This window comes from Mytilus galloprovincialis, chromosome 1 (assembly GCF_965363235.1).
Source record: "Mytilus galloprovincialis chromosome 1, xbMytGall1.hap1.1, whole genome shotgun sequence".
Classification (NCBI taxonomy): Eukaryota; Metazoa; Mollusca; class Bivalvia; order Mytilida; family Mytilidae; genus Mytilus; species Mytilus galloprovincialis.
The window spans coordinates 93,075,051-93,103,007 of NC_134838.1; the positions used below are offsets into that span (position 1 = coordinate 93,075,051).

The following is a 27,957-nucleotide window of genomic DNA, read 5'->3' on the forward strand; positions in this document are numbered from 1 at the left end:
ATCTTATTTAAACAACCCTAAGGTTTTTATGTTAGATTATCGAATGAAAATTCAGGAATTCTTCAATTTAAGCATTTTTTCTTGAACTCAGTAGATCCTTAATATGGTTATTATATTGTATCTTTGGATAATACATCTAAAATCAATCATTGAATCATATTTATAACCCAGCATTGCAATACAAAAGATGAACAAATAATATAACAGATTAGTAAGATTTAATATGAATCATCAATATAGTCATTTCAATGTATTTACAAATCAAGTGTAAGTTCCTACTTCTAACTAAGTTAAAAATAGAATTGATGTCTGCAAAAGAATATGAAATAGTACTGATCATATATATATATATATATATATAAGTCCATGTAGTAAATGGCTGTAGGCATGTATTATTAACCCTGTGTATAACAAAACTACATAACTGTTTACTCCTACTAAATTTGTATAAAGTTGGTTTTCTTAAGAAGAAAAACAAGAATGTGTCCCCAGTACACGGATGCCCCACTCGCACTATCATTTTCTATGTTCAGTGGACCGTGAAATTGGGGTCAAAAGTCTAATTTGGCAATTAAATTAGAAAGATCATATCATAAGGAGCATGTGTACTAAGTTTGAAGTTGATTGGACTTCAACTTCATCAAAAAACTACCTTGACCAAAAACTTTAACCTGAACGAACGAACGAACGGACGGACGGAAGGACGGACAAACGGACGCACAGACCAGAAAACATAATGCCCCTCTACTATCGAAGGTGGGGCATAAAAAACAGGAGATCATATACATGAAGTCAAGTTCCTTTTAAATGTATACAAAGGCTTATTTTACCAGCAGGCTTTGGTTATTATTATCCTCAGCAACCTTGTTATACCATACTTCATGTATAAGCTTCCATCAGAAGAGAGATGGTTAATTTTATACTGATTTTCTAAAAATTCTTCACACAAAATGAATTAAAAATGCTAATGCATTACAGAACAAACAAATAATCAATTGAAAACGTGACTGTTAACAAAATATTTCATCTATACAACCAAATAAAAATCAGATGCCATTTATTTCTGTCTAGAAATTGTTATTATAATCAATACAACTTGTAACAAAGTATGTACTTATATTTTACTAAAAACTTAATAAACAGCTTTAAACATATCCATCTACATTTAAAATAAGATCTATTGAATAAAAGAAAACTACTGAAATCATATTTAACATTTTGACCCAAATTTGTTTAACATATCTTAAAGATGTACTTAGAAATTCATTTCTAACCAAGAATATCCATACATGGTAACCTTTATTTTAAAGCTTGTGCCGAAATTAGTTAAAAAATTTTATACCAAGATTCATAAAATTTTTTTGTGGGCTGAATCTTTGAATACAATATAAAAGAGTTAAAAGTAGCACTAGTCCTCATGCATAACCAATGAAATGAATGGCAGAAGTAAGTCTAGTACAGATTAGCTCACATTTCTTATGCTAGACAGCGGCAAGCTAGGCAATTGATCTAGTCCTTGAGTATTTATATGTGTTTAACTTTGACTTTTTTTGACATCATTTTTTCCAAAATTATCATCTCTATTGTAAAAATACTAGTTTGAAGTACAACTATAATTCTTATAAAGCAAACAATATTAACAACTGTCTGTCATTACATTACATGTAAACAGTTTGCATTTATTGCAATTACTTCATTTCTCAATTTGTGTTCAGAAATCAAGGCAAAAATAAAATCAATTATTACTTTTTTTATAGAAGAGAATAATATGATATGATATAGCAAATCAATGTGCTATGATTATAGCTTATATGTATCATTAGTTATATTTTTCACCATTAATATTATTTCCTTCATTCTTAAAGCATGACAATGAATTATACAGGGATTTCATTGAGTCAGTGGCAGTAGATTTAAATATTGCATTGAAACCAAACAGAAGAAAATACAGAATTTCTTCTACAAACAATTTTGATGAATTTCTACAAATTAAATTCATCATTATCATATTTACATTTTCATAATTTACTTGTACACGTATTTAAAAGTTTTATTAAAATTAAACAGAATCAACAGATTAAGCAAATGAATTTATTGCCTACTTCTTTGTTTAAATAACACTACATGATGATGGGAGTTTTTAACTACCTTGACTGGCTATAGAGCCCTTGCACGGTCTGTATAACCTTACAGCAAATACTTTGATGCTCTTGTAAGACATGAAAGAAAGAAAGAAATACAAAATAAATTCCTCTTGAGTTGCATAACCTTTATGTCACTGAATATAAATGCAATAAACAGATAAATTTGATGGCATGACACAAGAGGAATTGTATGTCAATTATTATTACACACTTGAGAAATACACAAATGTATGTTACAGTTCCATGACAGGGGTGGATCCAGCCATTTTAAAAAGAGGGGTTCCAACCACATGTCCTCATTTAAATGCATTGATCGCCCAAAAAAGGGGGTTCCAACCCCATGATCACCCCTGCCCCTGGATCAGCTACTTCACAAGTGTAAATAATCTTCATATTACCCACTAAGCAAAGTTATGGAGCAGGAAACTGAAAGGGTCTTGTGACACATAATAAACTGACAAGATATACACAAGATATGCAAAATGTTAAGTTCAGGTTTTTTTTTTATTAAATTCACAATGAAAGTCTTATAACACACACAGAGTGAATTCAAACAAATTGTTATTGACTTAATTACAGAGTTCAGAGCAGAGTTAGATTTCAAGGTTACAACAACATCTTAACTATTATTTAGTTCAAACTATTGAAGTTTGACTGTATGGTAGGATTCGACTAAATACATAAGATAGAACACGTTAAGGCATATTACATAACAAAATTGCCAATAGTGTAACAAAACTATACAAATGTCATATATACCCCTATCGTATATAAGAGTTATATAAGCACATGATGAGTATGGTGTCATAACTTACAGCATGAACATTATAAACTTACTTTCAAAAAAAGTTTTTGAAATCAACAATTTTAAAGTCCTCTGTCAGAAATAAACCTATATTATACACTGTAATTCTATTTAAAGCCTCACAAAAAAATGTTTGTGTACCCATTATATTTTAACTTAATGGAACAGTTGTTATGTAATTAAAACATGATATTACAATTACCTGAGAAAAATGGCACATAATTGTGTAGGGTTATTCTGTTACAAATATTGTTTGTATTGTGAAGAACTTTTGTTTTCAAATGGATCAATACCAAAAACACTTTCTGATCCCAACTTTATATGCAAAATTCTGAAGATGAGTAGATTAATGAAATAATCTGAAGTTGCACTTCTATTGAAATAGGCTGGTTTAGGAGTATTGGATTACATTGTACTACACTACAAAGGCAATAATAGTTACATGTTCTCTAATGAATCCTGATCTATGACGGTCAAAGTTAAAAGATCTCTAAACTACAGTAACCTATTTGTTAACAATCTACCCACCCCTAAAGTAAACTTAAACCAAAACCAGGAAGTTTAAAGGAAACAAAACCAGTACTATTCCAAAAACCTAAATGCTAACTTTGGCCCAAACTAGAAAGTGTTAGATCATTTAAAGGAAACAAAACCAGTAGTATTTTTAAAAATATAATGAAATTTTGAAACTGTGATTGTCTTGTCCTTTACTGGGGAAAAGTAAAATCCCAAAAATACTGAATTCTGAGGTAAATTCAAAACAGAGTCCCTAATCAAATGGAAAAATAAAATGATATAACACATCAAACGAATGGACCATTGTTACATTTACCAAAGATAACATGTATACCTAGACCAAAGACATGAGTGCATAAAGATCTTACTAGTATTCTAGAAAAAAAAAAAGGAATCACTTTACAGAAAGTTTTGTTGAAATTGATAATACAAAGCAAAATTTGGTGAAATAACCTACACTTACATGACTGAGTACATAATTAAACAAACAAATAAAATACATCTTTACAAGATATTCAAATCAACACTGCCCTATGAAAAAAATCTACAAAATCTTGCAATATTCAATCCACGATTCATTTGTCACTAAATGTTCATCTTCACCTGGAACAGTCTTGGAAATATCTTCACATCATGTGCACTAATCAACATAAATAAAATTATACAAGGCACTGAAGTCCATGTACAATGAGATCTGTTATCTAACTATAGGATGCCATTACGTCATTTCAAGTGTTGATCGATGGTATGGCTGGGACAAAGACGACATCTTATTGTTGGAAGGCTTCAAGGATTTGGTAACACGAATTGAAACCGGAAATCTACTATGATAAAGCTCTAGTCGCAGATATTTAACTGTTACCAAACGACCTGTCAATTATAAAGTAAAGACAATATAAATTAAATTTGTTTATAATAAACATATAAATGCCTCTCTTTCTATTGCAAGATACTTGTGTAAATGTCTAGAATAGTCATAAAATTCCTTGTTTCCTCAGTAATGAAGTGTGAATGTAAAATAATTGACATGGTGACATCCAAAGAATACATATAGGTGTGCTTTTTTGTTAGAATGTGGATATAAATTGAACACATTATACCATATTTGTATTAGGAAAATTGCTTTGTGGTAAGTAAAAATATAAGTCTAGTTAAGGTTTGTTAAAGGACAAATATGATAAGGCCACAATTTAGGCCTTGAATTTGAAAATCTCAGTATTATAATTCTACTAAATAAAATCCTTCTGACAGGTGTTCATAAAACATTAGTCTTATCTGCTAATCGATAAATCAAAATGAATAATTATCATGTGTAAAAGTGTATCATGATCACTAAACTGTCTAACAAATAGATATGATTGAAAGTTAAATTTGATTGAAGACTCTGATAACCAGGTGCTCCGCAGGGCGCAGCTTTATACGACCGCAGAGGTCGAACCCTGAACAGTTGGGGCAAGTATGGACAAAACATTCAAGCATGATACAGCTCTGAATTTGGATTGTGATCAAATTTTTGACATTACATGGGTTTTTTTTACACAAAACAAATGCCAAGATTTTACAAATCAATTAAAGATTTCTTCTTCAAACTTTTTAAATCTAAAATTAAATAGTTGACACAGCATAGGTTTCTGACACAGAATGAATGTGGTCTAATGAACTTAAAAGTTTTTTTTTGCCTTTGAGCAATTCACTATGCTGTTGAATATTAATCCTCTCAAAAAAATGTTTGAACAAATTTTCTTTTTATTTATGAAATCTGAAATGAGAAAAATTTAACCCCCCCCCTTTTTTTTCACATCCCCTTTTCCCTTTTTCAAAACTGATATCAATTCAAATTTCTAATGGAGTTTGCAACAATAACTACTCATTTAAATACATCATAAAATATTAAGATGTAAAAAAACTGCTTGTTATCACTGAATGGTAAAGATTATTTAAATTTATCAGTTGGTAGTAAAAAGTGTATATACATTGTATATTGTATATAACAAAGATTTAAGTTGATTCTGGACAAAGAAAGATAACTCCAATTAAAAAAAATTCTTGCTATTGCACAATATTGTGCAATAGGATATTTCTTGCTTACTATTCTGGACAAAGAAAGATAACTCTAATTAAAAAAAATTTTGCTATTTCACAATATTGTGCAATTAGATATTTCTTGCCATTGCACAATACTGTGCAATTGAAAAGACTTGCTATTGCACAATACTTAATATAATAATTTTAGATCCTGATTTGGACCAACTTGAAAACTGGGCCCATAATCAAAAATCTAAGTACATGTTTAGATTCAGCATATCAAAGAGGCCCAAGAATTCAATTTTTGTTAAAATCAAACTTAGTTTAATTTTGGACCCTTTGGACTTTAATGTAGAATTTGAAATTTGAAAACAGGACCAAAAATGAAGAATCTACATACACAGTTAGATTTGGCATATCAAAGAACCCCAAGGATTCAATTTTTGATGAAATCAAACAAAGTTTAATTTTGGACCCTTTGGACCTTAATGTAGACCAATTTGAAAACTGGATCAAAAAACTTCAATAATCAAGAATCTAAGTACATTTTTAGATTCAACATATCAAAGAACCCAACCGATTCATTTTTTGTCAAAATCAAACTAAGTTTAATTTTGGACCCTTTGGACCTTAATGTAGACCAATTTGAAAACGGGACCAAAAGTTGAGAATCTACATATACAGTTAGATTCGGCATATCAAAGAACCCCAATTATTCAATTTTGATGAAATCAAACAAAGTTTAATTTTGGACCCTTTGGGCCCCTTTTTCCTAAACTGTTGGGACCAAAACTCCCAAAATCAATACCAACCTTCCTTATATGGTCATAAGCCTTGTGTTTAAATTTCATAGATTTGTATTTACTTATACTAACGTTATGGTGCGAAAACCAAGAAAAATGCTTATTTGGGTCCCTTTTTGGCCCCTAATTCCAAAACTGTTGGGTCCTAAACTCCCAAAATCAATACCAACCTTCCTTTTGTGGTCATAAACATTGTGTTTAAATTTCATAGATTTCTATTTACTTAAACTAAAGTTATTGTGCAAAAACCAAGAAAAATGCTTATTTGGGCCCTTTATTGGCCCCTTATTCCTAAACTATTGAAACCAAAACTCCCAAAATCAATCCCAATCTTTCTTTTGTGGTCATAAACCTTGTGTCAAAATTTCATAGATTTCTATTAACTTAAACTAAAGTTATGGTGCGAAAACCAAGAAAATGCTTATTTGGGCCCTTTTTGGCCCCTAATTCCTAAAATGTTGGGACCAAAACTCCCAAAATCAATACCAACCTTCCTTTTATGGTCATAAACCTTGTGTTAAAATTTCATAGATTTCTATTCACTTTTACTAAAGTTAGAGTGCGAAAACTAAAAGTATTCGGACGACGACGACGACGACGACGACGACGACGACGCCAACGTGATAGCAATATACGACGAAAATTTTTTCAAAATTTGCGGTCGTATAAAAATCCAAGAATTTCTTGAACCAGCAATATGCAGAAAATACTTGTGTTGTTCAAAAGTGAAACATGAGTATTCCACCCTGTACAGTCCAAAACAATATTGTTTGGTCCCTTAGTGTGTCAGATTAGACAGGTTGCACTGTACCTAGAAAATATAATTTGGTTCTGATATATAGCTGTTTATTTAACAAAAAAGAAGGAAGCTTGATCTCTTCAGTAAGAAAAGACACTTCATTAAAACTTACCATCAAACCACCATCCATGTAAAGATTTGTAGACTTTGTAAGCCACTTCACAGCTTCCACATTTCATGTACACACAGCCCTACAATTGAAAGAGGAACAAATCACTATACAAATACAAGGAATTTTTAAATATCATTTTCTGGAGTATGATTTACATTCAAACATAACCTATAAATGATTTTTGTACAATAACAATCAAAATGATAGGTGACACAAGTGGAGCAAGAACTGCTCAACCTTCAGAAGCACATAATTGCATACCTTGTTTTTGTTACTCAATAAAGTTTTCTGAATTGTGTTTTCAAGAATGAAATTTCACTGTCACTTTATCTAAGTTATCTGTTTTCCTTCCACTGTTGGTATATGAATGAACTAATCTTAAAAAATGTTTTCATTAGCAATAATGCATACAGTAAAAAGTAATTACATTCCAAATGGTGGGAAATTTATCATTCATGGAACATCTTGTGCTTTTTGTCGAGCCTTCGACTTAATTTGAAAAAGCAACACATAGTGATCCTACATTCAGTCAGGGTCGTCCACAATAATTCACTCTGTGGTTAAAGTTTTTGAAATTTTAATAACTTTCTTAAACTATCCTGAATTTCAACCAAACTTGGACAGAAGCTTGTTTATGATCAAAAGCTATATATATAGTTAGTATCTAGAAGGAAATTTTGTTAAAATTTTGTACCTGTGTATCTGTATTTTACTTATAAATGGACTTGGTTTTCATCCAGTTAACATTACATACAGTCTGCAGTTAAGTTTTTAAAACATTTATTAGATTCATAAACTTTCCAGGATTTTTACCAAACTTGGAAAGAAGCTTCTTACAATCAAAAGATAGAATCAAGAGGAATATTTTTATTGATTTTCCCCCTCATTTTTGTTGAGCCGGCGAGTACCAGCAAAAGTAGGCGAGACACTGGGTACGCAGAACCCTTACAATTTTTCATTTTTTTTTATGTCATTCATAATTTTTTTGTATGGCCTACAACCCCAGTTTTGTTTATATTACTAATACTAACAGTCTGCACCATTAGCCACTAGTCGGACTGATGCCCCAGACTAGTAAAATTTTATTCAAACTAGCAAGTATTTTCAAAACTGTGTTTTAGACACAAAAAAAAATGGCAGAATATTGGTCATCAGACTAGTGGTTAGAAAATTTGTTCAAAAATACAGTAATTAAAGACCTGAAGAGCTCTGAGGGAAAAGACGGCCATTGTTTCAATTTTTAGGGGGGTATCTTTTGATAGTCTACATACAAAGAATGATCAAAAGAACAGCTAGAACATATAGAAAGGCTGACAATAATGAAACTAATTGTTGTTTATTGTTATTTCATTTCCTTAGTCAAGAATTCATCATAGAGACAATTTGGACCAATGAGATCTGCACCTTCTAAATCAAAACATTTAATTAAAGTTGGGAGTTAATTATCTAAAATTCAATTGAATTTAACAACTACAATATCTTTTAGAATTTTAATTATGTCCAACTGAACGGCAGGCTAGGACCATTCTCAATTTTTTGTGACAGTATTCTCAAGAAAGTGAGGACTGAAAAATCTATTCAGTTTTGATTTTCCATTGATAAAGTTCCCATGCAGTTACAACTCTTATCACAGGGATACATGTACTTATAAAATCAAATATGATTGATATAAGCTGTGTGAAGTTTGTTTCTAGATCCCACATTTTGATATATCTGTAAAATTCATAAATAAATAGCTTTAAACTACAAAAAGCAATATTTAAAAAAAAAATGAAGAAAAAAAATGACGCAAAATTATTTTTTAATTGATGACTACTTATCATATATATACTTAATGTGACATTTTTAGTGTTCAGATACATTAACTTTCATTTTAGTGGGTAATTACTCATCAATTGAGGTGCTCCTTAATTGGAGAAAGATTCTAAAAACATAACTTTACAGAAAGAATGAAAACTGCAGTTGCTCTCCCCAATCTCAATAGGTATAAACTACAAAAAGCAACATTTTATTTTTAAAATATTTTTTTTTAACCATTTCAATAATTATGTTGGTACAAATTTTTTTTTATATAGAAGACTACTTATCATATACTAAATGTCACATTTAAAGTGTTCAGAAACATTTACTTTGATTTTAGTGTATAATTACTCATCAATTGAGGTGCTCCTGAATTGGAGGAAGATTCTAAAAACAGAACTTTACAGAAACAATGAAAACTGCCGTTTCTCTCCCCAATCTCATGTATCCCCATTGACATTGTTTACCGCGAAAGTTGACCTACAAATTATCTGATTATAGCCTCAGATTAAAGCATTGCATGTTGGTGTGTGAATCATCTACACTACAGCAAACATCATTAGGTTTACATTTAACAAATACGGATTTTAAATTTGTATACAAATACTGTGAATGATTTTTATAATGAATAAAGGATATCCCTGTGTAGTGTGGCATTCCAACAATGACGTCACTAGGTTAGATATATTTAGAATATTTCGTAATACTGATTTTTCCGGACTGTAAAAGAAACGTATATAGTGTAAGGGAAAGCTGAATATACGATAATTTCACGAGAAACAGAAGGCGTCTTTCCCCAAAAATTAAATAATATGTACCTCTTTAGAAGTATCATCCACATGTATGTGTAGTATACCAGTTATTCCTCTACATTTCTCCAGAATGGCATCTTTCACGTTCTGTTCCCAGTCTTCCTCTATTTCCCTGCAATATCAATTCTTGCATTTAAAAGTATTTACATTTTTCTTTCTTTTCTTGACAAAACCAATCTGCATTCACACTAGCTTCCTACATGCTGTTTATAGAAATATCAAACATATCTTTTAACAATGATAATTCAAATGTGAACTATCTTCAAGCATCCATTAAAGTCTTTCCTAAATAGTATTGCCCAAATATAAACACAGATAATATTTATAGTAACTGCATGAGCATTGAACAGTCCAGTTAATAGGGCCTATACATCTTGTATCTATGCAGTAAAGCTGGAAGTGCCTTTATATAGTGTATCTATGGAGCAAAGCTAGAAGGACCTATACATCGTGTGTCTATGCAGAAAAACTAGAAGATCCTTTTTATATCTATACACATGAAAGTAAAAATGTTTTACTATCCTGTTCATACTAAGTTAAGTATGATTAACTTAAGCATTCTGAGCCAATTTAGCAGAGAAAAGTTATAATGTTTTGAGTTTTACACTTACATATCAGCATCAAACATGTTCCTAATCTTCAGACATGGAGTAGGGCCATAATGTAGACTAGTTGATGGTGACATATTGTTCTCACTAAAGGCTGCAAAAAGAAAGAATAAGACATATATTAATTCAAGATATACTATACTTTTAAAAGAGTTTCCAGCTTGAGTCAATCTATTTTAATAACACATAATAGTTTCACTGGTGTAATAACTGTAATTTTTTTAATTTATATTTATCAAATCTTTACAACAAAGTTTCCTCAAATTTAGAGACTGACTTGGTGGTCTTGTGGTTGCATGCTGGCCCCTAATCACAAGTTTGATTCCAAGCTGTGGAAAACCATTATCTTGATACTGTAAATTCAGAAATTATTACCAGGTTTTTATTTGGGTGAGTATCCCAATAAGAAGAACTCACATTTTGATTTCTGATGCATATATCCAAAAGCAGATTTTCCTGAAATTGCAATAAGTAGTTACACCTTTTTGTCTATTCTTTAAAATTTGCAATAATAAATAAACACATTAGTTTCAGAATATACAGTAACTGCTTAACAGATTCATTATGCTGATTTATGTATAAAGATATGATAAATCACTTTCTGCTGCTTTTTCAATTTATCTTTAATATGACAATTCCAAAATATGATAGTAAAACAGATTTCTCATGGGATTAACTTCAAGTCTATGATGCATCCAGTAAATGTTTAATTTCAAAATTAAAGTTTCTCCACATACCTTGCCCCTGCCAAACTTTGCCACCGTTAGATATTGTCTGAAATTAAAGAACGTACCATTTCAGTAACTACTTGTCAATCAAATTTAGTGTTCATGGTGACGTCATGTTGAAGACTTTACTTCAATAGTTATATGACAACCTTTTAATTGCCCAAACAAAAGTTCTAATCAAGATTACGTTTTTAATGCCATATGACTGTGAAATGTTCTTGAAAAGATACCAGAATTTTAAATAGCACAAATGTTTTCTATTGGGACTTCAGATATAGATCAACTTATAACAAACTGAAATTATCATACAAGTCATAAAATATGGTTGTATGAGCAATGGTATTCAAAAACAAACTGTCTCATAACAACAAATTCTACAAATACTATGGAAGTATTTAATTTCTTATCAGAATATATCAGTAAATTATCTTACTGGAAGCCATTTCCAGACCAGGAATTCTTCTCCTTGTATGGACTGGGATTCAACACGAATCCTTGACTCATTAGCTTCAATAAATTTAACAGCTTTTTCCCAAGTAGGCAGAAGTTTCTTTCTAAAAAAAAAATAAAAATGTATAAGGATCAGAAAATAAATCAAGCACTCAAGTGATAAAATGTCAGAAAAGCTTATCATGCAGCATGAAACATACTATGCTGACGAAATTGTTTCCAAACCAGGTTTTCTGGCATGGGTAATAATTGATAACCCTAACCGAGATAGAAGTGCAATAAATAGGTGTTTTCTATTGGTTTTGGTGAACTGTTTCTTTTTTCTTTTTCTTTCTCTCCTGTAATACTGCTTGTCATTTTTAGTGGGGTGTTTTTCTTCCTGCAAACAGTGTTCTGGTGTACTAGCACCCAAAAGTCCTACAAAACCAGTAGGCTAGCACAAAGCAGTCACAATTATGCATACCTTTTTATCAAATTATGTTTCATTTTACTCTTTATTCTTGTTATTACAGAACCAATGAATCCTGTTATGTTTTTGTCTCTCAAAATTATATCAATTACCATAAAAGAAAAAGTAATTTATTCAAATGTCTAAAAGTGTAATCCAATGCCTATCATACAAAGGTGTCAAGGTAGTTAAAAACCTCGTCACTTGACATTTTTCATGTTTCCATCAATATGACAAAAGATATATATATTTGTAATTTTTTTCATATCTGTAAAGGTATGTACATACACATACACCTTCAACATCTTGTAATTTTATTTGATACAACGGTAATAAATTCTAACTTTTCTTTTAATTAACTTATCTATCTCTTCAATATAGGTATTAAAGTCATCAATTTTTATTCAATGAACAAATTTGTTTACCTTTTAGATATAGGTAGTAGTTGATCTCGTACGTGTTGAATGGCCATAAATGACGGCACATTACTTTCAGCTTCACTTGCTTCAAAGTTATCTTTAATGACATCTAGAAAATAGTCAAAATCAATTCAAATTTCATCATATATGAAATATCATACATGTTAATGATTAATTCATGGCTTATTAATATATATGAAACTAGAACATGTGTCTATAGGACACCATGATCGTCTCACAATATCCCATGTCCATGTTCAGTTAATCATGAATCTGGGAAAAGCAAATTGGAATACGTACATTTAAATATGACACCATGACCATGACCATTAAATGTAAACTTGATGTGACCACAACCTTCAGCCATAATTTTAACTTGGTATGCTGCAATAGTATTGATGGATGCACATAATTCAAAAAAAATTCATGTAGCATAATAGCAAAACACAATTTTACATAATATCAGCCAAACCCTACTAGCTTTATCAAAATATTTTGAAAATATACATTCAGGTATACAAAACAAACAAAAAATGCAAATACCATATTGAAGTTAATTTTGGAAATATTGGATACTAAAACCCTAATGTCAGAAAGTAATATAAGCCCTCAAAGTAGGTTAAAAATCAGGTTGCCTTTTTGTAGTCCTTAAGAAAAATTCAAAGTTTTATTTTCGAACAGGATGCAAACTACCAGGCAGATTTTATAATCAAGACAATTTTACCAATGATTTGTTCCACCATATTGTAGACTCTCTTTTGTTCTTCTTCTTTGGACTTGTTATAAAACCTGAGAATTAACAACCCTATTACTCCTGCTATAATACCTGAAAAATAAAACCAGATAGTAATCATCCCTATTTCACTTGCTATGATGCGTGAAAAGCAGTATATGTACCAAGGATCAGGTTGTCTGCATATCTATATTGTAAAATGTAAACTGTACCAACATTCTTGGTTTATTTTTCTGGTGTTAGTTTTTTCAGAAATAGATTATTAGTAAATAAATGGTGAATGTGTCCTTAGAGACACAGATGATGTCCCGATACCATATAATGCTATAAAGGAACATAACTGAAGAATGTAAAGTGACTCTTCAAAAATTTTAACTTAAACTGAATTTTGTTGTAAAAAGCATTATATATACATTTCATTATATTAAGTTGAGACAATCTCAAGCTAAAATCAGGTGCTCCGCAGGGCGCAGCTTTATACGACCGCAGAGGTCGAACCCTGAACAGTTGGGGCAAGTATGGACAAAACATTCAAGCGTGATACAGCTCTGAATTTGGATTGTGATCAAATTTTTGACATTATATGGGTTTTTTACACAAAACAAATGTCAAGATTTTACAAATCAATTAAACATTTCTTCTTCAAACTTATTTAAATCTAAAATTAAATAGTTGACACATCATAGGTTTCTGACACAGAATGAATGTGGTCTAATGAACTTAAATTTTTTGTTTTGCCTTTGAGCAATTCACTATGCTGTTGAATATTAATCCTCTCAAAAAAATGTTTGAAGAAATTTTCTTTTTATTTATGAAATCTGAAATGAGAAAAATTTAACCCCCCCCCCCCCCATTTTTTTTCCCATCCCCCTTTCCCTTTTTTCAAAACTGATCTCAATTTAAATTTCTAATGGAGTTTGCAACAATAACTACTCATTTAAATACATCATAAAATATTAAAATGTAACAAAAGGTGCTTGTTATCACTGAATGGTAAAGATTGTTTTAATTTATCAGTTGGTAGTAAAAGTGAATATACATTGTATATTGTATAAAACAATGATTTAAGTTGATTCAACTACTATTCTGGACAAAGAAAGATAACTCCAATCAATTGAAAATTTCTTGCTATTGCACAATATTGTGCAATTAGATATTTCTTGCTATTGCGCAATACTGTGCAATTGAAAATATTTGCTATTGCACAATACTGTGCAATTGAAGATTTCTTGCTATTGCGCAATACTGTGCAATTGAAAATTTCTTGCTATTGCACAATACTGTGCAATTGAAGATTTCTTGCTATTGCTGAATACTGTGCAATTGAAAATTTCTTGCTATTGCACAATACTTAATATGATAATTTTGGATCCTGATTTGAACCAACTTGAAAACTGGGCCCATAATCAAAAATCTAAGTACATGTTTAGATTCAGCATATCAAATAATACGCCCGTTGCTCTTTTAACTTGTCTTTTATTGGAAAATTCCCCCTTTTTTAAACATAAAAATTCATATCGAGAAAATGTGAAATCTGAAATTTATAAAAATTGAAAGGGAGTTTACATCAATAGATATAAACAATTCACCAAAGTTTCATGGACATTGGTGAAAGCCTTTTTGAGTTATTGTCCGAAGTGTTAAAAATCCCCTTTTTTTTTATGAATAAAGCCCCATAAATCCAAAACTTAAAATCTGAAATTTATAAAAATTAAAAGGGAGCTTACATCAATAGATATAAACAATTCACCAAAGTTTCATGGACATTGGGGAAAGCCTTTTTGAGTTATTGTCCGAAGTGTTAAAAATCCCCCTTTTTTTTTTATGAATAAAGCCCCATAAATCCAAAACTTAAAATCTGAAATTTATAAAAATTGAAAGGGAGCTTACATCAATAGATATAAACAATTCACCAAAGTTTCATGGACATTGGTGGAAGCCTTTTTGAGTTATTGTCCGAAGTGTTGAAAATCCCCCCTTTTTTATGAATAAAGCCCCATAAATCCAAAACTTAAAATCTGAAATTAAAAAAAAACGAAAGGGAGCTTACGTCAATAGATATAAACAATTCACTTAAGTTTCATGGAAATTGGTGAAAGCGTTTTTGAGTTATTGTCCGAAGTGTGGACGACGGACGGACGGACAGACGGACAGACGGACGAACAACGGTATACCATAATACGTCCCGTCCCGGGCGTATAAAAATTAAAATTTTTGCGGTCGTATAAAAATCTAAGTACATGTTTAGATTCAGCATATCAAAAAAGCCCAAGAATTCATTTTTTGTTAAAATCAAACTTAGTTTAATTTTGGACCCTTTGGACTTTAATGTAGACCAATTTGAAAACAGGACCAATAAAGGGCTGCGCTTTAGCGCATGATACGCCCGTTGCTCTTTTAACTTGTCTTTTATGCTTTAAATGAATTTATATGATCAACTAGAAATATATATACAAATCAAAAGGGATGTTACATTAATATATTCACCAAAGTTTCATAAAATCCCCCTTTTTAAAGTATAAAAATTCATTACCTGAAAGTGTTAGTTATTGTCCCAAAATTGGAAAATCCCCCCTTTTTTAAGCATAAAAATTCATAACACGGAAATGTAAAATCTGAAATTTATAAAAATTGAAAGGGAGCTTACATCAATAGATATAAACAATTCACCAAAGTTTCATGGACATTGGTGAAAGCCTTTTTGAGTTATTGTCCGAAGTGTTGAAAATCCCCCTTTTTTTTATGAATCAAGCCCCATAAATCCAAAACTTAAAATCTGAAATTTATAAAAATTGTAAGGGAGCTTACATCAATGGATATAAAAAATTCACCAAAGTTTCATGGACATTGGTGAAAGCCTTTTTGAGTTATTGTTCGAAGTGTTGAAAATCCCCCTTTTTTTTTATGAATAAAGCCCCATAAATCCAAAACTTAAAATCTGAAATTTATAAAAATTGAAAGGGAGCTTACATCAATAGATATAAACAATTCACCAAAGTTTCATGGACATTGGTGAAAGCCTTTTTGAGTTATTGTCCAAAGTGTTGAAAATCCCCCTTTTTTTATGAATAAAGCCCCATAAATCCAAAACTTAAAATCTGAAATTTATAAAAATTGAAAGGGAGCTTACATCAATAGATATAAACAATTCACTAAAGTTTCATGGAAATTGGTGAAAGCGTTTTTGAGTTATTGTCCGAAGTGTGGACGACGGACGGACAGACGGACGGACGGACGGACAGACGGACGGACGGATGGACGGACGGACAACGGTATACCATAATACGTCCCGTCTAAAAGACGACGGGCGTATAAAAATTAAGAATCTACATACACAGTTAGATTTGGCATATCAAAGAACCCCAATTATTCAATTTTTGATGAAATCAAACAAAGTTTAATTTTGGACCCCGAATTGGACCAACTTGAAAACTGGACCAATAATCAAAAATCTAAGTACATTTTTATATTCAGCATATCAAAGAACTTCAAGGATTCAATTTTTGTCAAAATCAAACTAAGTTTAATTTTGGACCCTTTGGACCTTAATGTAGACCAATTTGAAAACGGGACCAAAACTTAAGAATCTACATACACAGTTAGATTCGGCATATCAAAGAACCCCAATTATTCAATTTTTGATGAAATCAAACAAAGTTCAATTTTGGACCCTTTGGGCCCCTTATTCCTAAACTGTTGGGACCAAAACTCCCAAAATCAATACCAACCTTCCTTTTATGGTCATAAACCTTGTGTTTAAATTTCATAGATTTCTATTTACTTATACTAAAGTTATGGTGCAAAAACCAAGAATAATGCTTATTTGGGCCCCTTTTTGGCCCCTAATTCCTAAACTGTTGGGACTAAAACTCCCAAAATCAATCCCAACCTTCCTTTTGTAGTCATAAACCTTGTGTTTACATTTCATTGATTTCTATTTACTTATACTAAAGTTATTGTGCGAAAACCAAGAATAACGCTTATTTGGGCCCTTTTTTGGCCCCTAATTCCTAAACTGTTAGAACCAAACATCACAAAATCAATCCCAACCTTCCTTTTGTGGTCATAAACCTTGTGTTAAAATTTCATAGATTTCTATTTACTTAAACTAAAGTTATAGTGCGAAAACCAAGAAAATGCTTATTTGGGCCCTTTTTGGCCCCTAATTCCTAAAATATTGGGACCAAAACTCACAAAAACAATCCCAACCTTCCTTTTGTGGTCATAAACCTTGTGTTAAAATTTCATAGATTTCTATTCACTTTTACTAAAGTTAGAGTGCGAAAACTAAAAGTATTCGGACAACGACGACGACGAGGACGCAGACGAGGACGCCAACATCATACCAATATACGACCAAAAAATTTTCAATTTTTGCGGTTGTATAAAAATGAAAACAAATCAGCAATTTTTTCATTTGTAAAGGTACAATACCTCTAGAATGGTAATCAAAGTGCTTGTAAGCACTGCATGATAATGATTGCTTCAATTTATCAGGAGGATATATTGATTATTGTATTGTATAAAGCATTCATTATATTCATGGACAAAGGAAGATAAATCCAATTGAAAAAATTACTTGATTGATATTTTAAGGGAAAAAAATTAAAAATTCAGCAATTTTTACATTTGTAAAGTGCATAACTCTAGAACAGTTAAAGCGACGGCACCAAAATTCAAACTTGATCTGTATATTGTGGGAATAAGCATTGTGTATAAGTTTCAGAACATTTGGTTGAGGCAAACTTAAGAAAGAACAGAAACAAAAAAAACTTAGCAATTTTTCCATTTGTAAAGGGGCATAACTCTAGAACAGAAACCAACTTTGGGACGTACAGATGGACAAGGGTAAAACTTAATGCCCCCTCCGCTATGGCGAGGGCATAAAAATAATGACCAATACATTTAATGTAATATTTCCATCACTCATGACATGGGAGTAAGTCAACTATCACACAAGCAAATGGTTCATGGCACCAGGATTTGAAGTCAGAAGACAGTTCCACTCCTAATAAAATTCTCTCTTATACTGTGAAAGTACTTTAATTTCGTGGTTTGAGCAACATTTCCATGTTCGTGGGTTTTTAAATTCATGGATTTAAGTTTTCTATGAAAAAAAAATTTGAAAAATTGAAACCATTAGAACAAAGATTAAAAATTGTCTTGATTGAAGGAAATGCAAAGTAAACATTGACCTGTCTAAATCGTTGTGACCACACTAGTTAACCCGAGATAGAGTGATTAACAGATTAAAGATCATTAAAGGTGTTGATTAGGTTATAAACATGTTAGCTTTAAAAGAAAACATTTATATAAACGAATGCTATAAATGTATCTTGAATCGTAAAATATTTTTTATCAAAAGCCAGCATGAAATCATTATTTCCTGTAAGAGAGTTATGAGTATATAAAATGAACACCTTTATCATAGCATATGAATACCAAATATCTGTCTTTCATCGATCAAAATATTGTTTTATTTGATTTAAAAGATAAAAAATTGTACAGTTCAGGTTTTAAAGATTAAATGGGTCTAATCCTGCCTGCAGTTGTAGTTCATAGCGCATTTGCCCTGTGACAACTATAATAGTATTCTCAGATTTGGTGATGTTTAATATGTTCTCTAGATCATATCAGAAGTGAAACCTACAAGGTGATATTTCCATGTCTTGATTTTGACAATGGTTGTTTTTTTTTTGTTGGACACTTAATTTGTGGATAAAGTCATCCACGAAAACCACGAAAATTGGTTCACCACGAACAAAAAGTACTTTCACAGTACATGCAAAATTTCCTTAAATTCCATGTTACATTTATAATATGTCTTCACCTTTTTTTTATTTATCTAAATGCAAATGTCTCTGATGTCAATAAAGAAATTATTAAAAAAATAAGGTTCTAATTCTCTCAAAGTTTACTGTAAATGAATTGTGACTCTTTTGGTCATATTACTCCTTCTATATATTTATAGATCCCATGTATTCAAATGTTAAGTTTTGAGAGTTTCTGTTAAAAGTTTAACCCAGAAAAGAGCTTCAAATGCACTGAACTTTAATTGTTTCCATTGAAAGAAAATTGTTTCCCTTACATGATAACAACAAGACAAATCCAACAAATATTCTGTATGCTGAGTCTCTCAGTCTTTCTAACAATGATTTATCTCTGTCTGCTTCTAGCCATTTTGCCTGTTCAACAGCATCCTCATCTTTGGAATCTGGAGTATATACTACAGGCTTACCATCTTCATTCAGTAATCTGAAAATTTAATATACCATTATTTGTAAAAAGAAAAATAACAAAATTTATAACAGAACATCTTTCAAATTTATGTGAGTAACACTATCATTGTTGATATACCACAACAAATCTAAGCATATTAATCATTTTTGGAAAATTAGTTATGTGTGTGTGTGTGTGTGTGTACAGATGAGAACCAGGTGCTCTGCAGGGCGCATCCTTATACGACCACAAATGTTGGGGCAAGTATGGACACAACATTCAAGCTTGATACAGCTCTGAATTTTGATTGTGATCAAATTCATGACATAATATGAGTTTCTGACACAAAACAAATTCCGTTTTTGACCCTATTCCCCCTTTTTTGCCCCTAATTCCAAAACATTTTGAGCCATAACACCCTGAAGTCATTACTAACCATCCCTTCATGGTATGGAAACTTGTGGTATAATTTCAGAGAGATTAATACACTTAAACACAAGTTATTGTTAGAAAACTACAAAAATGCTTATTTTTGGCCCCTAATTCCTAAACTATTGGGACCATAACCCCCAAAATCAATCCTAACCTTCCTTTAGTGGTATTGATCCTTCTGGAAAAAATTTATAGAGATCCATTCACTAAATCTGAAGTAATTGTCCGGAAACTAAATGTGTCTTCGGACGACGCAGACGACGACATAATACCATTATACAACGCAAATTTTGTTTGCGGTCGTATAAAAAGGGGGAGGTACGGTACAGCTGTATGTTTTATGACCAATACCTACACAATTTGAATAGGTATAAGGAAATCACATCTTAATAAAAGAGAAAAAATTTGGACAGCATCATCCTTGTATTATCATATTTAGTGTTGTTCAATTATACACACCCTCCCCACTTTTTTCTTGAAAGCTATCAACGAAAAAGCTTTGTTGCAATTGACCAGAATTGTGTTTACTTATTTTGTGTCTTCAATTATGTCATAAGAAATATTATGGTCAACAATTACTGACATCCCCCAAAAGAACTGCTGTCTTGCATTCAAGAATTTTGTTGCAGGTGAAACAAGAAATGTAAATTTAGGTCAGCAGTAGAACAACCTTGAATCTCAGCCTATGCTGTTGTTTGACTATGCACTTAAAAGAACAATAGAACAAGTCAGAACACAATATATGTTATATGGATGGTCTTAGTTTATTATGTTGAGACAAAGTTCCTGTGTTCATGTATACTACTCTCTTGATACATTGATAACAATTTGTATGACTATTAAAAAAGAAAATGGGAGTAAAGGTCAATGAATATATCTGAATGTTGTCTTTTGGGTTTTCTTTTAGGTGGAAATGTTAATTAAAATGTTGAGCAAACAAGTATCCTTAAACTATACAGAAATCTTGGTAATTCATTTCATGTTCTCGTAAAAAATATTGGAAGTAATTCAACTTTTATTTTGAAAACTCTTCGTAATAAAATAATTGTTTAATCACCTGAGCCTTTTATTAATTTATTTTTTAATCATATTGTTGAGGTTTGATAAAATAGGCACATATAAATGTAATTATTATTTTTTTATTTCTGTTTAGCATCATACAGGTTAAGGTTTTGTTACATGTGAATGTAAGATAAAGTAGGTTGGTTACCTGATGGACCATGTTGGATTGGCTAAGATTAAACGTAAAGCTTTCACAAATTCAACACCATCCTGAAAAAATAAGTTCAAATTTATTACTTTCCCATCACACTATATATACAAGATTGAAATTTTATGGCACACCCTCTATTGCAGAAAAAAAGAATTACCTTGGCAAAATATCATAATGGTTTTCCACAACTGGAATTGTCATCGTAAGCATGTGTAATACATGTGCTTGTGGTATATGTATTTTTAGTGCAAACAAATTTAGGTTGTCAAGCTACAAATTAAAGTGTTCCATAAAAAAAATATGGTTTTCACAATTCTGTATTTTTCATATATTATACATGATATATAGGTGGCATAGCTATACAAAAGTAATCTTATTTGGGACCTTTCAATTATTTGCATCAAAATATTTTATTGCCCCAGTTGAACTTACTAAATGAAAATTAGGAGAACTGGTATCAGACAACTATCCACCAAAGTTTAAATGAAGTGGGTGCACTGTCTTTTTTTTCAAATTTACAAACAAAAATATGTTTTCCTATAATATTTCTATTGTTTTGATAGTGAGGTCTTACACTAGTTTCACTTGTTTTCTATTGACAAAAAGATGTGTTTTTTGCATTGGAACATTGAAATGTAAATGTCAGTTTTCTAATCATAGGCTAACAAAATTTTATTATTTCTAATCAAAGAGAGACAACTCTTTAATGGATAAAAAATCAAACAACTGTTTTCCCCTGAAAGAAATATCAGGGAACTTTATCATCAGTATATCAAAAGAAAAAAGAAGAGATATGAGACTATTTTAAGAGTAAAAAACAGTGCACGCAGAAATGCCGCAAAAACTGTAACCCTTAAAAATCTGGTTGCGCACTAAATCCCCCATGGGGATTTTCAAAAGTTGGCAGGTCTGTAACAAATCTATTACACAATACTGTGCAAATGAAGATTTCTTCTTGAAACTTTTCAAAATTCGAAATTTGAAAAATTTTGAAAAAAAAGGAAGCCCTTCAAAAAATGGTAAACAAAAAAATCCCCCACCCCAACTTTTTGAAACCCCCTTGGAGCAATAACCCTTAAACTCAATCCCATGCTTTCCATTGCAGTATTGAACCTTGTAGTACAATTTCAGAGAGATCCATACACTTAAACACAAGTTATTGTCATGATTGTTTGAAAACTAGAAACATGCTTCTTTTTGGCCCCTAATTCCTACATATTTTGGGCAATTAACCCAAAACTTAATCCCAGCCTCCCCTTTGTTATATGGTACATTGTGGTACAATTACAGAGAGATTCATACAATTACACATAAGTTATTGTCTTGAAACTAGAAAAATGCTTTTTTTGACCCCTTTTTGGCCATTAATTCCTAAACTTTGGCCCCATAACCCCTAAAATGAATCCAAACCTTCTACTTGTGGTTTTAAAACATTGCGGTATGATTTCAGAGCAATTGAAATACTTCTACACAAGTTATTATCCTGAAACTAGAAAAATGCTTGTTTTGGGCCCCTTTTGGCCCCTAATTCCTAATCGGTTGGGACCATCATCCCCAAAATCAATCCCAACCTTCCTTACTAAATGAAAATTAGGAGAACTGGTATCAGACAACTACCCACCAAAGTTTAAATGAAGTGGGTGCAGTCTCTTTTTTTCAAATTTACAAACAAAAATATGTTTTCCTATAATATTTCTATTGTTTTGATAGTGAGGTCTTACACTAGTTTCACTTGTATTCTATTGACAAAAAGATGTGTTTTTTGCATTGGAACATTGAAATGTAAATGTCAGTTTTCTAATCAAAATTTTATTATTTTTAATCAAAGAGAGACAACTCTTTAATGGATAAAAAATCAAACAACTGTTTTCCCCTGAAAGAAATATCAGGGAACTTTATGCTGATTGACAGAGTATCAATAGTAATGGGAGAAATATGATTCTAGATCAAAATTCCATTGACATTAACTTATGGGCCAACTTTATTGCTTTTTATCTACAAACCTGAATCCCAAACTGGCAAACAATAAATTTCTTTAATTTATCTTTAATCTCATGTGTCAACCAGATGCTCCGCAGGGCGCAGCTTTATACGACCACAGAGTTCGAACCCTGAACATTGGGGCAAGTATAGACACAACATTCAAGCTTGATACAGCTCTGAATTTGGATAGTGATTAAATAGTTGACACAACACAGGTTTCTGACACATAATCAGTGGTCTCGTTAGCCCAAAATAGAAGGGCGCCGCGCCCTGTGTGCCCTCAGCCGCGCCCTTCTGCCCTGACGCTTTTTTGAAAAACCCTTGTGCCGTTTTGGTAAAATTGCCTTTTGTTTCATCGATTTCTTATCAGAAGTTCAATTACATATCTGACACCTGGTGATTGCCCCCAGGTAACGAGGTTAATCGTGTCATTACAATCAATTATAGTGGATAAGACTTCAAAGGTGTTAATTACTAGGTAATTTAATTAAGACAATGTACCTTTCTGTCATAAATATGATGAATGTGTCAGCATTTTCTTTTCGATCCTCAAGTCACCATGGAAGAGTGTATGAATGAAGACTTTCGTGAATTTAGAATTGAATTGAAGTTATCAAAATAAAACTATGCCTTTACAGAAACATCGCTCATCTCAATTTGTGAGCGACAAGCAGACGTAAACATGGAAATTAATTTTGGAGTTATTTCCCCTGAAAAAGCTTATTACAAAATTGTGCTCCTAAAATATTATCTAGCATTAAAAATAGGAAAAAATAACCAATTGAATACAAAATTATATAAGAATGTTACCTTAAGGATATTAACTGTCTTTGAACATACAAAAAAAAATATATTGCAATTTATTTCTGATAATCATACTTTTGGCAATCCATGTTTTATACATTGTCAAAAAAGAAATATGAATTTAACACATTCTGAACAGGTGTGCAGTTAAACACTCATCACAAATCAACTTGATGAAGCTACACTAAATAATATATTTCTGAAAATGAATAATGAAAACAGGTGTTGAGGGCCAAGCTCTAGATGAAATTTTTAAATTACTCTGTCATGTACATGTATGGTAAACTATGAGATGTTTAGTTTATGATCTTTCTTTTGGAGGGAGAGGGGGTGGGGGAGAAAAGTAAATTTATTTTGCCTCTTTTGGTTAATAGTATGAATGTGTATTGCCATGTTTTATGAACATGTAGTATGAATGACTTTTCTTATGCAAATTTTATAGAATTAATAATCAAAACAACAACTTATGCATCTTTATTAACAATATATACAGAAAAAAAATATGTGAAATCGTGATACACGCAGGGACGTAGACAAAAAAAAATGAGCAGTGCCTTCTCCAATCATAAAAAAGTGCCCTGCCCTCCACTGGCACCCTGCCCCTTTTGAATTTTAGCTAGAGCACTGATAATGAATGTGGTCTATGAACTTAAACTTAAAAACTTTAAATTTTAAATTGGACATTACCTATTATGGTCCAATGTCCAAAATCTAAATACATGGTTAGATTCAGCATATCAAAGAACCCCAACCTTTCTTTAATGGTCATAAACCTTGTGTTTAAATTTCATAGATTTCTATTCACTTATACAAAAGTTATAGTGCGAAAACCAAAAGTCTTCGGATGCCGCCGCCGCCGACTACAGACTACGCCAACGTGATATCAATATACGACCAAAAAATTTTCAATTTTTGCAGTCGTATAAAAATGAGCTCTGGTTATTTTTTTACCAGTTTTTTAAATGTATTTCAAACCTTTTAACATTGTATGTTCTATTTTACAACATACTCTTTAACACCCCACCTTGTAAAACATATAGTAGTACACTGTTTTATTGTAAGACTAAGTTTATTCAACAAACCTTCTTAACATCTCTTGATTTTTCCAACTTCAATTTCACAACTTCTTTTGATACTTTTTTCACATCTATTTTTGGATCTGAAAAAAAAAACCACCAATGGAAACAAAAATGATAATGAGGGATTGAAAATACATAATATCTAGATATTTACTATATCTACTTTCTGATAAACCCTTAGAAAAATACATTCCAAATTCAATAAAGGTTGCTTATTTTAGCAGTATTATTGAAATTTGTTACCTTAGATTCCTCATTATGATAAATAAGATATATCTATTTTCTAATAGACTTTTTTCATACTTTTGACTCCGGACTTAGTATTTTTCTACAAGTTACCTACTCAGTGGTAGAACATCGTGATGTTTAGTCATGATCAACTTCAAGAAGTAAAATCAAGCTTGCAATCAGTGCAATTTGGGGGACAAAAGTCGGCATCGTGAAAATGGTCAATTCAATAGTAATATTGAATTGCCATATTCTATATAATTTATATACTCTTTTTATACATAAATAATACTGCTATATTTGATGAAGTGTCTTTATTGGTCCTTACCTAGAGGTTGCTGATGAATGTAAACACTAATTTTTCTAACAATCTCCAAGATATCATCTGTATCATGTGCTTTTTCACCAACCTGAAAAATGTAAATTTTAAGGTTAATTTTTTTAAGTGCATGTAATATTAACTACATGTATGTTGTCCATTTTATGCAAAGCAGAAATTGATATGTTAGAATATAGTGAAGTATTTATTTTAATAATTTTATCATAACAATTACACCTTTTTGCTCCAGAATGACAAATTAGAGAAAAATCACAACCACCTGCAGCTGGGAACTTAAATTCACCAATTCTAACACAAGTTAAACTTGCCTTAAATCTACAGGTTCAAGCCTCATTTATATTGAAAGTCTACAGACCATAAAATTGGACTTTACTTTCACCAATCTCTACAACAGCACAGATTACAGTAAATTGATGCATGCATATTTGAGAATAGCCTGCAATATGTGAAAACAGCTTTAAAAATGATCTTTTTTTATTTACGCCCACAGTTAAAATATCAGTTGTTTAATTCCACTCACCTTTGTAGACCATGGCACAATAAGATCTGAAAAATAAATTCATTTATTAATACCAAAATCTAACACATATATTTCAATGCTCTTTTGAAACAATCTTTACACAACCTTAACATTCAATCAACATTTCAATCCAGGATTATCATGGTTATTATTATCTATTAATCTCTCAAATATTATATAGTTTGCCTACATGTATACTGAAATCAAGCCTTGGCGTTTTTTACATAACAATCTTTCTTCATCAATGATATACTAAAATCAGCCTTTTCATGGTAAACTCAGCATGTGCAATACTCGAGTTACCTAAATTTCCGATATACATGTACATGTATATGTATATACATACACATGTACAGTATATACCTTTCTTTTATACAAGACCAACACGAAAAGTATAGTGCCATAGACCTCCCACCAATCAAGGATCTTTTTACACAATTTTTGTATTTTTCAGGTCAATTTCTCAAACTACAAATGTATCTTTTATACCACAGTCATAATACATGTATATCATAAACGATTAACAGTGACCCTTAGTTGATATCCCAGGGGCATTAAGTTAAGTTACTAAGGGGTCCTAGGAATTATTATGTTTACAAACAAGTGGAAATTTTACTTTCTTACCTAAAAAGAGCATTGCATTCAGGATTTAAAACATGATACAATATAATCAAATAATATGCAATTTTGACAAAATAGAAACAAATTTCTAGCACCAGTCAATGTTTAAATTACATTAATTAAAAAATTCTACTTAATTCAGGCATGATACATAATCAACAATAAAGAGGTTTAACATGTCTGTGGATTGAATAATTAGATATTATGTTTTTATTTATACAGCAAAAATTTATTATACCAGAGTTTATTTATTTTCATTTTTTTACACAGTTTTATAGTTTGGTTTTTTAAAATTATGATGGTTTGATAAAAAAAAAAAATTATACACACAATTCCAACTAAAAAATGATTAAGACAGTAAATTAAGTAATAACCTGATTCTGTCTGAAACAAATAATCTCTTCGTAAGTAAACATATGTGAGTGAAATACTGAGGAAGAATATGGCAACAAGAAGCACTAGAATTGATGAAACATAGCTTGATGATGTTTCTGTTACTTTCTCTGTAGTCTGAAATGCATCCTCTAATGGCTCTTCGGGTTCTTCTTTTGGCAATTTATTTACATGATTTATGTTAGATTTGTTTTTCTTTTGTCTTTGAACCAAGACAGAGTTTGGGGTATTTCCAGATTTACGATTTAGTGTACCGCGATGAGGTGTGCTACGAGTTTGGTGGAGTGTTGGTTCCTCATCCTGATTGTCATAAATAAATGTTGTGTTCACCGATTTATTTACTACTTCATATGTACTTTCGTCTGGATCAGAGTCTGTGAATTCTTGTTCATAACTATATTCTAAAGTGCTTCTATTTAAAGAACTGTTCTTCGAATTGCTGTCACTAGAAATGGACAGTTCTGACAAGTCTGGATACATTTTTGATTTGTTTTCAGAAGAATTAACATCTTTTGAGAGAAAAGATCTTCTCGTGTTCCTTTTGAGTTTAGGGTCGTCTTTTGACGACGAGGGGGATATTTCAATAGTGTTAGTGTTGCTGTAGAAAGGAGAGGATGGTGTCTTTTTCGCACGACCAAAAAATTTCCCAAATGTTGAATCGACTTCATTTTCCTCTTCGGCGCTCTCCTCAGAGCTAAATTCAGCCGGCTGTTTTTTACGAGTTGGTGTCGACTTTTTGGGCTGCGTGGCAGCCCTTTCTTTTGCACGATAATGGTTAAGCTTTTTTAGAAGCAGTGGTCTTTTTTTCCTGTCTATGGGAAGCTTCACTTGTTCTCCAAACTTCCTTAATTCCTCTGCTATTTCGGCATCGGTCAGCTTGTCCGCCATTCTTGCGGTACAACCGGAAGTATCATTTCAGCATG

The 27,957-nt window shown here is 31.3% G+C and overlaps 1 protein-coding gene across 1 annotated transcript; it reads right to left on the reverse strand.

The window, feature by feature from the left end:
• Positions 1–201: 201 nt before the first annotated feature.
• Positions 202–27,950, reverse strand: LOC143045084 (uncharacterized). The gene is made up of 14 exons (XM_076217388.1): positions 27,016–27,950; positions 26,021–26,046; positions 25,489–25,570; positions 24,936–25,012; positions 21,064–21,125; positions 19,291–19,457; positions 13,194–13,295; positions 12,476–12,578; positions 11,586–11,706; positions 11,162–11,198; positions 10,428–10,518; positions 9,823–9,928; positions 7,205–7,283; positions 202–4,335 (listed from the first exon to the last, which is right to left on the reverse strand). Exons 1-14 carry the CDS (start codon positions 27,920–27,922, stop codon positions 4,184–4,186), a joined length of 2,112 nt encoding a protein of 703 aa, XP_076073503.1. The 5' UTR covers positions 27,923–27,950; the 3' UTR covers positions 202–4,183.
• Between the last annotated feature and the right edge of the window lie 7 nt (positions 27,951–27,957).

Excerpts from the sequence above, each read along its gene's own strand:
- LOC143045084 (XM_076217388.1), bottom strand. The coding sequence starts at position 27,922 with ATGGCGGACAAGCTGACCGATGCCGAAATAGCAGAGGAATTAAGGAAG. Across the intron at positions 19,458-21,063 it reads AATCCAACATGGTCCATCAG|ATTACTGAATGAAGATGGTA; the intron begins GTAACCAACCTA and ends TTAAATTTTCAG. Across the intron at positions 12,579-13,193 it reads TATGGTGGAACAAATCATTG|ATGTCATTAAAGATAACTTT; the intron begins GTAAAATTGTCT and ends ACTATTTTCTAG.